We start from the raw sequence: 16,849 nt of genomic DNA on the forward strand, positions 1-16,849 counted from the left end.
CTCTCCTGTTTGATACCTTGTCTCTATAGAAGAATATATCATACGGTTTTTGTTACGCACCTTTTGTATGTCATAATTGAATGTAAGATTAATCAAACATAAGATTAGCTAGCGTAAGATTAGCGTAAGATTAAGAATATTGAGTAGATGGCTTTTTTGTTCTCATATATTTTAGCCCTTGAGCTGCTCCCATTGCTGTAAAAATAAAAAGGAAAGAAAAAATAATGAATCTGGCATTAAGAACGGTGCGCTTGGGTTTTAATAGTTTATTCCTCTCGACACAACGCAGCACACAGGAACAAAAACAGTGGCAGTGCTAATTTGAGACAAAATAAACGTATATATCTACATTTATACACACAAAACCACAGCCGAGCGTAATGTTTCAAAGACTCAGTCAGGTCACTTGTATGGACGATTCGCTGCCCCCTGGACCGAGGCGGCGACCCAGGAATGGCGAACTCACTGAGGAGGGGCGGGAGGGGATGGGCGAAGACACGGAAGCTCGGGATGGGGATAGAGGGACAGACAGAAGGGAGGCAGCGATGAGACAGTAAAATGCTTGCTCCTTAGACACACACCTTTTCTTGGCAAGGGGCGGGAAGGGATGATCGAAAAGACGGAAGGACGGGAAGTGGGAGGGAATTACGGAAACAGGAAGAGAGGAAGAGGGAGGTAGCTAGGAGACAATGAAATGCTTGCCTTTGAGATATATGTCTTCGCGTTCTACAGGAAGTGATCAGCTGCAGCATTCTCCTAGGCTAGAGGGAGATGACCGCAGCCAGTGCCTACCCGGGAGAACACGAGACCAACTCCCCTCACTTCCCTCTACTCGATTCTCCTTGACACTGCACTAGAGTTACATTTGTTCACCTGATGTATGCATGTTGCTCTCCCCAGGGTCGTTGACCGTGCCCAATGACCTAGGCGAGAACGCGAAAATAACTTACTCAGCAATCCTTTCTGAATAGTCATGAATGTTTCTGGACTTCATTATTTGTTTAGCTGATATGTATCGTTCCTTACAGAACTGATAACCTTCGCTAGAGATTCGTATAAAGAGATGAACAACAATATAACTATACAACCTTCTATACGAACCATTGAGCCCCTGAACTCTGTATTTGTTGATGTGATATGTAAGGTTCCGTTCTTTGTATCCGTCCATTCTTCATCACTCCAAGCACTTAACACATAACTCACAGCCTTCAGGAACCACTTACGTATCTTCATCATCCTCACAGCCTCGGAGGACGAAGAGCTGAGGCACCAACTAGTCAGTCTTTCCTCTACGCCTCGACGCTCCTCACTCCCCATTCCCGTAACGTTGCCATTTCGCTGATCTTGTACCTCCCCTCCACGCTGTTGATGTCGCCGCTGTCGAGGAAGAAACATTGCCATTCAGACTCCGGATGTGGTAAACTTGAGGGTATCAATGTGAACGGACCAGCACAGTGGAGTTGGTGACAAAAATATCGATCTACTATACTATATACCTTACACTGTACTCATTCCACGTGACATGTCTCCTCTCCACCATGCAGTTCATCTACTCTCACATCCATTCTCCTTCTACCCCAAGTTATAAAGGGTTTTGAATAAGGTGGATTGGTACTTTTGTCCGCTCGTGTACAAATCTACTGAGGTGGTGCCAGATTTGCCGTCCACACCATGCATAGGAGACGAAAATAAACAAGGGAGAGTTAACACAACTAACACCACCCTCCAACTTGTTACTCACATTTCCGTTCTCAAATTTCGCTTCCTCACAGCAGCATCAAGGTCCGCTATCGTGTCGGGCAGCGGCTTGTCCTTGGTCTCACGCAGTAGCAAGGTCGCACATGATGACGCGATGCTCAGACCCCCGTACACGGCTGAGGGGAGCCACGAGACGAGCGGCCCCTTGCGTGGGAGAGGAGAAAATGATGATATGGAGATCGAACGTGGCGAGCTTGTGTATTGGTCAGTAGTCAATAACATACACAGAAAACGGGAAGGAGCTTATTTGCGAGGTACATTTGGACGGAGACCCATGTAGACAAGTTAGACATTGGAACCTATTTTTTTAAACGCTTTCGCCTCACAAAAAAACTATTTCCCAAGGCCATAAGGGAGATAAGTCTGGTTCCCAATATTATTTTTTTCACATTTACGGTGCAGAAGACTTGTCAAACTACCACTAGACATATACAACTACCAATGGAAACACCCACAATAGCCTATACAAAAACTTTACCAAATAGTTGTGTAAGTCCTGAAACATCTGAGACTATGGGCCAAACTGGACTCACATAACCTCACCACACTATAAGGTTTAGTTTATACGCAGGGCTCACCAGGTAGGTACTGAAGTAAGGCGCCATGAGAGCCCCGACTTGACCCACGGCGCTGGCCCCCTCCACGCCGCTCACCCGCACCTCCGTCGGGAACAGCTCGTTGGAATACACGTAGAGTATCTGGAAGGCGGCGCAGACCAGCAGCTTCCCCATCATGGCCAATACCAGGGATGTCGTTACGTGCGCTGAAGGGTGAAGGGAAATGATGTGTGAGCAGAGGAAGATGTGGAGGTGGAAGAAGGAGTAGGTGGTGGAGGAGGAAGAGGAGGAGGATTAAGAGAATGTGGAAGTTGATGGGGAAGAAATGGCTTGAAGCGCAGGAGAATGTTTTGCTACTACTACTACTACTATTACTACTACTACTACTACTACTATTACTACTACTACAATGATAATAATGAGACTAATGATAACACAAGCCTCCCTTCTTTTCCTATACCGTCCCTTTCATCGCATTTATCTCCCTCGTTTCCATATTCTTCCTCTCTATACTCCTCCCTCACACCCTTACCCTTACCTCCTCCCTTACTACCTCCTAACCTTACACTCCCTCTCCCCCACTCACCAGCCGGAAGGACAGACAGAGCCACGTTCACGACACCACTCCCGAACAGGCACGCCACGAGCGGTCCCTTTCGTCCCAAGTGATGGATTAAGGGCGCCGCGAAGAGGATCCCGGGTACCTCCACCAGGCCGCCGAGGATGAGGTAAAGGAAGGGGTCGTCGCTGTACAGGTCCCCGGCAAGGTTAAGGCCATCAAACACGAGGGCGACGCAGAAGTAAATCATGCAGTTGATGATGGTGACGAGCGCGATGTTCTTGTTCCTGAAAGAGCTTGGAGTGAGTGACCGGAGAAAGGGTCGCATAGTGTTGAAGATGATGTAATGGAAGAGAAGGAAATAAGAGAGGAAAGAAAGGTCGATATTAAGGAAGAATTAGATAGGGTTGAAGATGCTGTAAAGAAGGAAATGGAAACGGGAAAGAGATGAAAGGAAAGGAAGATCCAAATAAAAAAAATAAAAGATTGGATAGGGATGACGACGTTGTAAAGAAAGATAAGGAAATGAAAAAAGGAATGAAAGGAGGATCAGGTGGAACGGAAGGAGACATAAGGAAATAAAGGAAGAAATAAGGAAAGGCGAGATGAAAGCATGTGCAAAAGAAGAATTTACAAAAGAAAGGAAGTATTTTGAAAGGTCACGGAAGAAAGAAGATGACAATGTTATGAAAAGAAAGATGAAAAAACAAAGAAAACGAATTACTCTAAAGTGCCAATTCCCTTTCTTTCACGAGTATAAGAGATTTTACATAGATTGCACATAGATATACCACCACCACCACCACCCAAGCAGCACTACCAACCAACACAGCCGATGCCTCCTGCAGCAGCGCTTGTGAGCTACCACGTCAGCATCTTCTGGTGGCGGCGTGTGGGGACTTTCCTTCTTCATCTCCTCCGTCTGCGAGAAGGGAGAGAGCATGGTACAGGAGAGAGGGAGAGAGAGGGGCAGGAGTCACGGTTATATATACTGTCTTTACCTGCCGTGGAAATGAAGGTAGGATGGAGGGAAGAAGTGTATTAAGGATGGAAAAGGGGGAGGGATGATGGAAAGCTTCAGTGGAGGTGCAGAACAGTGTAAAACGAGGTTGGTGTGGGTAGGAAGGTTAGGTAAGGTAGATTTATTGAGGTGGAAGGGGGAGACTGCACATGGAAAAGGATTTAAAAGTAGAGAGGCTGCTAAACGAGGTCAACGCTATAGGAAAGGTTAGATAGAGGTATAAAACTGGTGTAAAGCAACGTGAATGGGGGTTAAAAGGTTAAATAAGGTTGATATATAGAGGTGGAAGGGAGGAAAATGCACGTGGAAAGGGATACAAGAGGAGTAGAGAGTCTGATAAGGGAGTTCAACGCTATAGGGAAGGTTAGACAGCGTTACAGACACTCCTCCTATACCCCTTCTGCCTGTTCCTCACCTCCTCGCTGTATATCCGGGAGAAGAGGTTGTCCAGCTGGTCCTCGGGTGGCAGGGTTTTCTTGTTCCATCTCGCCGCCTTCTCCAGCACCCGCTTCGCCTTCTCAAACCGGCCTCGCACGATCAGCCAGCGCGGAGACTCGTCCATGAACCTGACAGGGAGAGGAGAACAGAACATAGGCTTTAGGGAAACACAATTTAAGCACTTCTAGGTGGCGAAGAACGGAACATAAGCTTAAGGGGATATAAAAGAAGAACAGCCGGAGATCGGAAGAGGGAACATAGGCTTAAAGGAACACAAAATAGGCACTGCCAGGGTGAAAACGGAACATAGGCTTAAGGGAACACGAAAGTAGAATTGCCAGGAAGTAAAAATCGGAACATAGGCTTAAGAAAACATAGAAGGAAGACGAAAATACACCACCAAAGGATATTAGGGCTTGGGAAAGGCTTGTGTATGTGCCTGAGTAAGTGTGGGACAAGATTAGATAGAGAAGTTGAACAGAAAATGAATGAATGTTAAAGATAAATAGATAGGAAGATAGAGAGCAAGAAACATAAGTGCTGTGCTTACACGACTTAATATAATCTGTACGTGTGTGTGTGTGTGTGTGTGTGTGTGTGTGTGTGTGTGTGTGTGTGTGTGTGTGTGTGTCAAAAATCTGCACACGAGGGAATCACACCCGCGTAAAGCAATCCAATCAGAATCCCAAGAAAACTAAGGCAATCAGAGGAGCTTCTTCCTTTTTTTGAGAGAATAAAACAAACGAAGCAGAACTGGATAAAAGGATTGGATTAAGCAGAAGGAGCAAAATACACATGATTCAGAAACTAGGTAGGAAAGTCAGTGCATTCCAAGTCTCTCTCTCTCTCTCTCTCTCTCTCTCTCTCTCTCTCTCTCTCTCTCTCTCTCTCTCTCTCTCTCTCTCTCTCTCTCTCAAGGGGGGCGGGTGGGGGGGGGTACAAAAATCAGAGGAGATAAAAGGATTGCATTAATCAAAAACTCGCAGAGCAAACTTTTTTCCGGGAAAGTTTTGGTAACACTGAAAAATTTTATGCTACAAGAAGACGAACCGAAAGGGGAAAATAATAAAAAGGAAAAAAGGGAAAACAAAAGAAAAAGAGAGGAAAAAAGGAAAAGGGGAAAAACTAAAAGAAATAAAAAGGAAAATTACTGAGCATTGTGAAAATTCTCCTCGGCCGTAAAAAAACTTCCCTGAAGGTTCCCGATAAAGAAAATATAAAGAAATATAATCAGAAAAGAACGTAAATTTAATCAAGGACGTTTGGGCAGGAAGAAAGGAAGGAATGGAAGGAAGGAAGGAAGGGGAGTGGAGTTAAAAGGTTTCCGGATTTTCAAGGACACACACACACACACACACACACACACACACACACACACACACACACACACAGGCCCCCCCCCCCCCCTACACACACACACAGACACCGACCCCCCCCCCACTCCCCCCACACACAGATACACATACATACACACACATACAAACACGCAGTTGCCTAAATTATGACTCGTTGTAAAATAGCCCTCTCATTAGTTTGTGTTTTACTGGGCCACTCCCTTCCAATGCATATATTCAACTGTAGCGCCGCACTTCCCTTGATGAGCCAATAGAGTTTAACCTTTACTATTATTATTATTATTATTATTATTATTATTATTATTGGGGTAGTGAGTGAACACGAAGGCCTAGATTACGTATTTGAGGCTCGAATAGAAGAGAGAGAAAGGAAGAGGAGAATGAATAGTCAGAGAGGAAAAGAAGAGATGGGGAAGGGAGAAGAGAAAGAGAGAGAAGGAACAGAGGTGGAGGTAACGGTGTCCATGTTCTTCTTCTTCTTCTTCTTCTTTTTCTTCTTCTTCTTCCTCCTCTTCTTCTGATTCTTGCCACCTAACCTTCGCCCATTATCGAGTTTCCTCATCAACGCTTGGAATCTCTATTTAATGAAGCGCCTCAGACACACACACACACACACACACACACACACACACACACACACACACACACACACATACACACACAGGGAGAGGGCCGAGGGGGACTGGAATTTCGTTGAGAGAGAAGCAAGCAAAGAGTTTTTCCACCTAAAGGAATCATACTCATTCTTTTTCATCCCCTTCAACCTCATCTCCTTCCTCTGTTCTGTTTCTTTGCCTCGTTCAATGCATCTACTCTTCCGTTCACCTCGTACCGTTCACACCCTTACGTTCTGCTTATATACCCTAAGCTCAACCTCCTGTTCCTTACACGTTCACGAAATCACGCTCTCCCAATACTAAGAATGGTTACCACTCTTCTATACCGTTCACCCTCTCGTTTTGTTTATCTACTCTAAGTTCTCGAATTCTCCGTCCACCACCTCACACGCTCACGGAACCTCGCTCTCCCAACACGCAGAAAGGTGACCACAAAATTCTCTCCCCACTAACACCTCCGTGACATTTTCAGGCCACACGTCGGCGGAAGTATTCAACCTAAATACCCGAGTGAGCGTAGCAGGTTACCGCGGGCGTGCAGGCGGAAAGGAAGGAGGAGGACGCGGAAAGGCATGAGGGTGTGGGAGGGAGGGCAAACTATTAAAGCTGTATAAACTTTGGCAGTAAAAGCCGAGACAGAGGAGAAGGAGAATTGGGAAAGTTGTTCAGTGTGTTTGTTTAGTGTATCTTTTTAATAAGCGTGAGAACCGGAATGCGAAGGGAGAGAGGCTTTGCTTAGAAGGGTTATGCAGCCTCCTGGAACCATGTTTGAAGGTCGAATGGAAGAAAGGAATAGGAACAGAAGGAATAGTCGAAGAAAAGGAAATGGAAAAGGAAGAAAGAGAAGGAACATATATAACGGAGCTCTTAGCGGCTTTAACTATGTATGAAAAAAATTGAAAGGAACGAAGGAAAATTTGGAAAAGGAGGAGATAGAAAAATAATTGGATTGATGGTTGATCCAAGTGGAAAAACAAAAGAAAAGTAGCCCTTCCATTACCCTATTACACCTTCAACTTCTATTTATCATTCACGTGGAGGAGAGAAAGAGTAAAAGCGAGCACTATACCTACGAAATGTACCTCAGTTTTCCTTCCTTACTCCCTCGAAAACAAAATCCTTCCTCATTTGCCACAACACCCACCACCAGAGAGAATGGAAGAGAGCGTTCGCGTGCGGCCGGACACTCCCAGGCACACCACATACATCCCAGGCGAGCGGATACTCACAAGAGGATCGGGAAGGCGAGGAGAGTGGGGAGGGACGCCGCCAGCTGCAGATGCCGCCACCCCCTGATGAAGTATGCCAGTGTGCCCCATAACATCGTGCCAGCTGACCACGCGATGCCGGTCAGCACACCTACGGCTACTCGGTGCCTCGGCTCACACACCTCCAGGGCTGACGAGGGTTAGGGACGAAAGGGAAGAGATTAGAGGGATGTTTGATGTTGATAATGAGTGTACAGCAGCATCAATGGAGCCAGCGATAATGATAGACATGACAGAAACCTCAAGAACCATTTTCAAACACTTAAAACTGACAAAACAACGATAGGGATAACGGTAGACATGACAAAACCTCCTAGAACCATTGTCAGACTCTTGAAATCCACAAAACAACGTATTCAGCACTCACTCAGAACGAGGCCGGTCATTATTTCGGAGGAACCGGTGAAGAAGCGAAGGAGGAAGATGAGGGGGACGCTATGGACGAAACTGAGGGAGATGGAGGTGACGGAGAGGGCCACGTGGGACGCCACCAGCACCTTCATCCTTCCGAACCTGCGAGAGGAGGAGGAGGAAGAAGTGGAGGAGATGTAGGTCAGGTTTCAGGACTGGTAATTGGAGTTAGCTACTTGCTAACCTAACCTAACCTAACCTAGCCCACGTGCGTGTATTGCAGAAAGGGAAGAAGTGGAGTGGGGATAATGCTAACTCTCTTCTACTATTATTACTACTGCTAGAATACTCCAATTAAACAGTGTCTTCCCCCCTCTCTCACCGGTCCGCCAGGTATCCACTCAGCAGAGGCGTGATTGCGGTGCTTAACATGTAGACGCCTTGGTAGGTGGCGCGAAGGTGATCTCTCTCGCATACCCATTCGAACTGCGGACACAGATACTAGGGTGTAAAGTGTGCTTCGCTTGTTAGGAGATGGAGGTGCTGATCATAACATGGAGAGCAAGGTAGGTATATCACTCTTAGTGGTATCATGTATTTGCTGTTATTATGTGTGTGTGTGTGTGTGTGTGTGTGTGTGTGTGTGTGTGTGTGTGTGTGTGTGTGTGTGTGTGTGTGTGTGTGTCGACTGGAGTGGCAATGAGTTGTAAATAAAAGAAACAGAGTACCATGTTGCTAAAAGTATATAAGTGAAGACAAAAAAAAAAGCGTAAAATAAAAGAAAATATATTCAGAAGTTAAAAAAAATACTCCCACGTTTCTCGAAGTTTTGCAAGGAGGATAATAAGGAAAATTGGGAAGTTAAAAAAAATACTCCCACGTTTCTCGAAGTTTTGCAAGGAGGATAATAAGGAAAATTGGGTCTCGTGTAAAAACACCACCACCGCAGACTGAGGCTCCTAACTGTTGATATTCATAAATAAAGAGAAGTAGCTACACCCTGTCGCAGGCATTTGGTCCGTCGTGCATAATGTGTTAAGTTTACCATTCTTCGAGACATGTTGTACTCCGAGCATAGAACGATGCGATATGTATAAAAAATGTTAAAAATCGGCAACAGTAAATCATAATAGCCTCATTGAAGTAAAAGATATGTGGAGTTTACGGCAACCACTTACATAACAACAACAACAAAAAAGAGCACATAACTGATAACTGAGAAGGAGAACGCACAGATACAGGACAGCACTCTTCATAATGGCTTATCTATGAGTGCTTGCTCACGTCAGCCCGGGCCAAGCAGCCTCAGTTGGCGAGGGGCGTGGCCAGCTCATGAACAGATCAGTGATACCAACTCGGGAGAAATAAATATTAGCTGATTTACAACACTGTCTGGTAGGTGCATGAATGGAAATGTTACACAAGGCTTGATCGGTGCTACTGACCTCCGAGGTGAGCGTGGAAGTGAAGGTGCTCGTGTTGAACTCCCATTGCGTGCACGGAATCTCCAGCATCTCCCTTCTCCCGCCCTCCCCTCCAGCCCTGCCATCACCATCACCGCCTTCTCCCTCCGTAGCCGGCTTCTCTATGACGTAGTGGCAAGTTTCTCTGAGGGAAAACGTGACATGCTTGGGAACACAGAGAACTTTAGATACGTTTGGGGAATATGAGGAGAAACAAGCTGCAAAAGAAATGAAAAATACTAAAAATGGTTATTGCTGAGTGTAGATATTAACAGAGACAAATAATATAAACCAAATGCCGAATGAATTGAGGAGAAACATCACTGAGTACAACGCGGTATGTGTGAGTCTGTGACCTTTGGGAGAACTGAAAATACTGAATGGTGATTATTACTGAGTATGGATATAAACAGAAACAAAACTTTAAACCAAATATCGAATGAATTGAAGAGAAACATCACTAAGTATAACGCGGAATGTGTGAGTCTGCTTGGCATCATTATTTTCACATCGAAGCAAAGAATTTAAGACTAGTTAACCACGTAGCCTGCAGTAAGCCGAACAAAGAGCAGGATAACCACCAAGATTAAAGTTCCTTGTACAAGCGACCATTTCGAGACTAATTAGGTCGGCATTGTCAGACACTACTACCCCTCACATCAACCATTTCCAAAGGCAGAAAAGGGGATCAGTCTGGTTCTAATGAGTGTTTTCTTGGTTTCATGTTACTGAAGAAGGGTCAGACTACCACCAGGGTCATGAAACTATCTCTGGAAATGCCCACAACTCCCACGGAAACATTGTCAAATAAGTGTGCTTGGGCGACAAAATGTTTTAGGATACGGGCCTGCAGCCACGTCCGTCAGCGCAGTGGTGGTAAGTAGACTGGTATTACACAACTTGCATCAAACTGGACGGTCCCGCACGCCCCACGTCCCACTGTTTTCATTAAGGGATGCATCACATGCGAACCCGCCTCCCACACCTTTAATTAACGTGCCGCAGGTGTCTTTCCCCTATCATCAGCCCCCCTCCTCCTCCTTCTCCTCCTTTCCTCTCTCGACAGGCTGCCGTTCTCATTTGGTAATATAATGTGTATGCTGCTCTTTTCTGGCTGCTCCCTTGGTGTGACGCTTAGGAACGGAACTCAAGTAGTGGTATTATAAAGTCAATCTGTCAGTTCTCATCATTATCAGTGAATATGTCCCAAATTTTTTTGGTTTATACTTATGTTAATTCAGTGTCTGTTGTGTCACCCGAAAGAATGAGAGAAAAAAAAGAAAAGAAGAGAGAGAGAGAGAGAGAGAGAGAGAGAGAGAGAGAGAGAGAGAGAGAGAGAGAGAGAGAGAGAGAGAGAGAGAGAGAGAGAGAGAGAGAGAGAGAGAGAGAGAGAGAGAGAGAGAGAGAGAGAGAGAGAGAGAAATAATAAGTAAATAAAAGAAAGAAAGAAAGAAAGAATATTAGGAGAGAAAGAAAGAAAATGGAGCAAATTCCTAAAAAGATTACACTTACATACATACAATAACCTAACACACACACACACACACACACACACACGCAACCGCCCCCCCCCCCTCCCCCCCACACACACACGTTTCAGGGCCTAACGATATAAATTCCAACTTTGCGCGGCTAAAAAATATGTAAATAAAGGCCAGGAATAAATTTAGAGTAACTCGTCGCAACAAAACATTCCCGACCGTCCGCCTGTCTGGTCTGCCCCGCGCTATCAAGGTCTCGAACGTGCCGTCAACTCATCAAAATTCCCTCGACGTCTTTCCCCAAACATCCGCCGACAAATTACTCCCATGACGGTTATGAAAATGACAACTCAACAAAAATCTACTCCCCCGCTGCACTCCCGAACAACTCTCGTAATAAATGAATTCGTATGACGTAAAAATAACAACACCACACAAGAGCACAACGCCATCTAAAACTACTACCAACAACAAATGCTTTTTTTTTTTACTTCAAACTATGATAATAAAAGGAGAGTTAAAAGCCATACATAGCATTATACATACATTCATATACGCATACATGGATTCGTACACACACACACACACACACACACACACACACACACACACACACACACACACACACACACACACACACACACACACAAGTGCTCCCATTCCCCCTATTGTAAACATCATAAACATGTCATCCACCACTTCGAATGCCCTCAATATTTTCGACTTTTTTAATGCTCCAATCATTTAGGCTTTTACTTCCCTCTGACGCTCCCGACTAATGTACGTTTTTAGCTACATGGTTTTATATCCTGTCGAGTTATTGTAACTTTTATTAGTATTAGTATTAGTGTTTGTATTAGTATTGTTATTAGTATTAGTATTAGTATTGATATTGGTATTGGTATTAGTATCAGTATTGGTATTAGTATTAATGTTAGTATTGGTATTGGTATTATTATTAGTGTTAGTATTGGTATTGGTATTAGTATTAGTGTTAGTATTAGTATTGGTATTATTATTAGTGTTAGTATTGGTATTGGTATTAGTATTAGTGTTAGTATCAGTATTGGTATTAATAATAGTGTTAGTATTGGTATTGGTATTAGTGTTGGTATTAGTATTGGTATTAATATTAGTGTTAGTATCAGTATTGGTATTAGTATTAGTGTTGGTATTAGTATTGGTATTTGTATTAGTATTGGTATTACTATTAGTATTAGCATTGGAATTAGTATTTGTATTGATATAAGTATTAATATTGGTATTGGTATTATTATTATTAGTAGTAGTACTAGTATTGGTAATACTTTTAGTGTTAGTATTAGTATTGGTATTAGTATTAGTATTAGTATTGGTATTAGTATTGGTATTAGTATTAGTATTAGTATTAGTATTATTGCAAACACATACTCACCTGGAGACGGTCTGGTTGAGGTGGGCGGGGTCTGGTACGCATGTGTGATCATGCCAGGGCGCCAGGTAGACTACGCTGATGGACTGACTCGGATGCAGCGTCAGGCCTAAAGGAGGGAGCGAGAGAAATAATGTGGGTTGCTCAATTTTCTTACCCTTTCCTAATTTTTCCCTCTGATGTCTCCATTCAATGCTATTAGGAGTTACGTTGTGTTATATTTTCTCCCTTGATTAGCTTTTACTTTTACGGTTTTCAAAAAAATGACTTAAAATATGGCAGTGATTATTGAGGCAGACAGGAAAGATTATATGCCGCCAGGGTCATAAAAATTCCCTTGGAAATGCCCTACATACCTATGAAAGTCTTGCCAAATATGTGTGCTTGGGCGCCGAAATGTTTTTATAAGAATCTGGACCTTAGAGACTTACGGAGGCACAGGGCAGCGATGTACATGACGTTCCACCAGCCCGTGCCCAAGTGCGTGAGGAGCTCATCAAAGGTGTGCGCGGCCATTGCAGGTGTTAAATTTGCGAGGGAGATAAGATGGAGGGAGGGGAGAGGTGTAGTGCATACCAGGCGAAGAGTTGCTTGATTACCGCACTGGCGTTGGTAATGCTGCTGTTGGAGAGAGGAGAGAGAGAGAGAGAGAGAGAGAGAGAGAGAGAGAGAGAGAGAGAGAGAGAGAGAGAGAGAGAGAGAGAGAGAGAGAGAGAGAGAGAGAGAGTTATTTTAAGATTACGAAAACGGTGATACAGTTAGGAAAATAATGATAATTTTTTTACAGCAGAGGAAACAGCTCAAGGGCAAAAAAGAAAGGAAACAATAATGAAAAAAAAAGCCCGCTACACACTGCTCCCACAAGAGTCAAGAGGAGTAGCCGAAAAAGAGGTCAGTCAGGAGAGTTGTCCTGATACGTTCCTCTTGAAAGATAATGATAATGATATGGAAGATAATGATGATAAAATTAAAATAATGATAATCTCTCTCTCTCTCTCTCTCTCTCTCTCTCTCAAGCGGACCTGTGCATGACACTAAACACATGGCCTTGAACAAAGCTGCCTTGTTTTGTCTTGGGTAGGTCTGCTTAGACGCTTCCCCCCTCACATCAGTTATTTCCAAAGGCCGAAAAGGAGGTAAATCGGCTTATAATGAGTGTTCTTTTAGGTTCATGGTACAGAGGAAGGGTCAAACTGTCACCACGGTCATAAAACTACTCAAGGAAATGATCCAAACTCTTATGAATGCTTTAAATATGTGAGCTTGGTCGACATAATGTTTAAAAATGTAACCCTTACTTCTCGTAGCTCGGCCGGTCCACCCATGACGACCAGAAAGTTTGCCCTACTATGCTTACTTGAACTACCTCAGCTATAGATTGCCAGTGTGAGTTTCAATTATTCGTATTATCATTATCATTATTATCACCACTGAAGTCATAAAGCAGAAATTTGGTATTTTTATGGTACTTGAGAAATGCAATCACCTTTCTGTGTTAAAAAAAATATACATACCTCACAAGATAAAGACGATTAACTGATTTTCTGAAGGGACTTATCTGAGCTCCCTTATCTCGGATTTGCTGACAAAGATTCCTCTGTTGTGAGAGGCTGTTGCCATGACTTCTGATGAAAACATGCACTAGTAAAGATTTTATCAGTGAGTACGGAACGACACTTACGGTGGAGAGCAGCACAGAATACTGACTGCTTATGCTGAAACACACACTCTCACCCCCCCCGCCCCCCACCCACACACGCAAAATCTCTTTCCCTCACACCCACCCACCCACGTCACAGCCAAACGTCACACACAACAGACAACATCAACACCTCACTTACTGCAACACAATGACACACTAAAGATCAATAATACACCGCCACCAACACACCACGAAACACTGATTGGCCGCACCGAACACTGCACAGTATATAGTCACAATTAAGACGTCCCCTACAGAACAAAACGCCAGTCCCACAACACTGGGAGCTCCTCGGGCAGACAGCAACGAGCGGCCACCACCAGATTGGCAAGAATACTAAACACGTGATTCTGTGGTGACAAGCAACTTACTGACGGTGCCAACACATGTGGGGAGATTATGTAAGGCAGCGTGAGCCATTGGCCATGCTGCTCTTGGGAGGGAGCTCAAACAAGTGTTCAGATTAAAGAGATAAGTGACATGTATACCTTCGCTAATACAGATGTTATTGGCATTGAACTTATTGGGGTTAACATATGCATAATTCATCGCTCAGTAAGGCGCTAATGATATAGTTATCAAGGAGTCCTCAAACAGTAACATTCACGGGAGACTATTATGCAACGTTAACGGCCATGCCCACAATATAAAACAGCGGCTCGAGGAACACTGATGACGCAACACTAAAAATAAACGTTTGTAATCTGATCCAATTACACACACACACACACTCTCTCTCTCTCTCTCTCTCTCTCTCTCTCTCTCTCTCTCTCTCTCTCTCTCTCTCTCTCTCTCTCTCTCTCTCTCTCTCTCTCTCTCTCTCTCGTAATAGTAGTAGTAGTAGTAGCAGTAGTAGTAGTAGTAGTAGTAGTAGTAGCAGTAGTAATTGTAGTAGTAGTAGTAGTAGTGGTAGTAGTAATAGCATTATTATTAATATTATTATTATTATTATTATTATTATTATTATTATTATTATTATTATTATTATTATTATTATTATTATTATTATTATTATTATTTGTAACAGTAGTAGTAGTAGTAGTAGTAGTAGTAGTAGATTTAGTGCTAGGTAGTATTAATGATATGGTTGGATGCCACAGTCATTAGCGAACAGAGTTGGGGCTAATGACCTCCAAGCTATGGAGCCCTCCATGATTATGTGTCGGGAAAATAAACATGGGTGGAGGTATCTTTTATGTAGTAGTAGTAGTAGTAGTAGTAGTAGTAGTAGTAGTAGTAGTAGTAGTAGTAGTAGTAGTAGTAGTAGTAGAAGTAGTAGTAGTAGTTATAAAACATCCATTCAGTTCTCTACACAAAGTTTTCAACAGCTTTTTGAATTCTACGCAACAAATTATGTGTTACGTAAGAAATATTTACATATAATTCAACAACATAAAATCTCGGGATATCTTCTTCCACTTTTAGGACAGGAAGACTGATACGCACAAGTTCTTTTTAGTAAGATTTCCACCAGATTGCCACTAACTTCCCCAATGCCTGCAGGACAATGCGTTACGGGCGGAGCGTTATCTAGGGAGTGACGCGGATAAGTCTACGGACATGGCCAGCCGTGTTTACATTACTCAGCCGCTTCAACGAGGGACAAGGTGAGGGAAGCATAGAAATAGGAGGAGGAGGAGGAGGAGGAGGAGAAAAGAGAAAGGAAGAAGGCAAGAAGGGTGTGGATGGGCAGAGCCGTATTCTTAAACATTTCGGCACCCAAGTACGCATATTTGACATGGCTTTCGTAGGAGTTTTGAGCATTTCTAGGGATAGTTTTATGATCCTGGTGGTAGTTTGATCCGTCTTCTGTACCATGAACCTACGAAAACACTTATGAGAACCCGATTGATCTCTTTTTTGGCCTTCGGAAATAGGTGACGTGAGAGACGGAAGCTTCTAAGAATGCCGACCCCAGACAGACTGACGAGTAGGTTATGCATGAGAGGTAACTGTCACTTAACAATACTATGACAAAACCATTTCTTTCGTTACTAGCCAAGAAAACTGATACAACAAGAGAGTGGTGGGTATCAAGAGTCCTAAGCAACACGGTACGTAACTCAGTATTATCTCACGGTAGTATGCGAATATACTGATCCCCATTTCCTCTTCTTTGAACACCCTGGGCTCTCTTAGCTTCCCCTGCTGGGTTATATATCCCCTCCAACTGCGATAAACGGGATCCCATCAGTAATTACTCCCCCCAATTAGTCTTCCTCACAGACAGACTCGCCTTTTTCCCACAAACGTCTTCATCTCCGCCTCAAAGCTGAATCACTGGCTAATTCCTGCATTGACATTATGATGTGGACTCCCTCCCTCCCCTTCCTCCTGCATGTCACGAGTTTACATAACGAATCGCATTGAAAACCCGCCTTGATGCAATATTACTTCAAAAGAACACAAATTGATCCTCGCCGTGAGTTCTGGCATTACCATTACGTTCCTTTCTTCCTCAGTCAAGCCCCCTCCTCCTTATCCAGCTCCACCCCGCCCGCCCGCCCGATGCATCCAGACTGGCCCACCACAGCCTCATTTCACCGCCCCCACAAGTTGATTTACATAGATACTCAGACTACACCGACCCATACTTCCTTTCCTCTCAATTTACCCTCGCCTGGAAACTATATAAACCGCCAAGACAGCAATTCTAGGCTCTCCCATGACTTTCGTAACGTTCACAGCGCTAATATTGTGTTCCTGGCCATTTTTATGTTATCTATTTACGGCTGATATTCACATATTCAGATTGAGCAGAGGAATAACCTATTAAGTGACTTTTGGACTGAAAGAAAGAAGGATATTCTAGGTTGTTGTGTTAGTATTTCCATGGGTAGTTTTATGAGGCTAGTGATAGTTTGACAA

The 16,849-nt window shown here is 43.7% G+C and overlaps 1 protein-coding gene across 9 annotated transcripts; it reads right to left on the bottom strand.

The window, feature by feature from the left end:
• Window positions 1–229: 229 nt before the first annotated feature.
• On the bottom strand, window positions 230–14,330 carry LOC126997646 (organic cation transporter-like protein). Of its 9 annotated transcripts, XR_007752239.1 has the most exons (14): window positions 14,121–14,330; window positions 12,711–12,900; window positions 12,283–12,388; window positions 9,370–9,532; window positions 8,307–8,410; window positions 7,941–8,086; window positions 7,535–7,703; window positions 4,311–4,461; window positions 3,699–3,796; window positions 2,902–3,161; window positions 2,337–2,521; window positions 1,742–1,902; window positions 1,224–1,377; window positions 230–923 (listed from the first exon to the last, which is right to left on the bottom strand). XR_007752239.1 is itself a non-coding variant. In XM_050858860.1 (13 exons), exons 2-13 carry the CDS (start codon window positions 12,793–12,795, stop codon window positions 1,290–1,292), a joined length of 1,716 nt encoding a protein of 571 aa, XP_050714817.1. In that variant the 5' UTR covers window positions 12,796–12,897; window positions 14,121–14,329; the 3' UTR covers window positions 230–1,289. The 9 variants fall into 9 exon arrangements, 8 of the variants coding, with proteins under 8 accessions (XP_050714817.1, XP_050714816.1, XP_050714818.1 ...); XM_050858860.1 differs by having other exon boundaries at window positions 230–1,377; window positions 12,711–12,897; window positions 14,121–14,329; XM_050858859.1 differs by having other exon boundaries at window positions 230–1,377; window positions 14,121–14,329.
• Window positions 14,331–16,849: the final 2,519 nt, after the last annotated feature.

Source organism: Eriocheir sinensis, chromosome 12 (assembly GCF_024679095.1).
Source record: "Eriocheir sinensis breed Jianghai 21 chromosome 12, ASM2467909v1, whole genome shotgun sequence".
Classification (NCBI taxonomy): Eukaryota; Metazoa; Arthropoda; class Malacostraca; order Decapoda; family Varunidae; genus Eriocheir; species Eriocheir sinensis.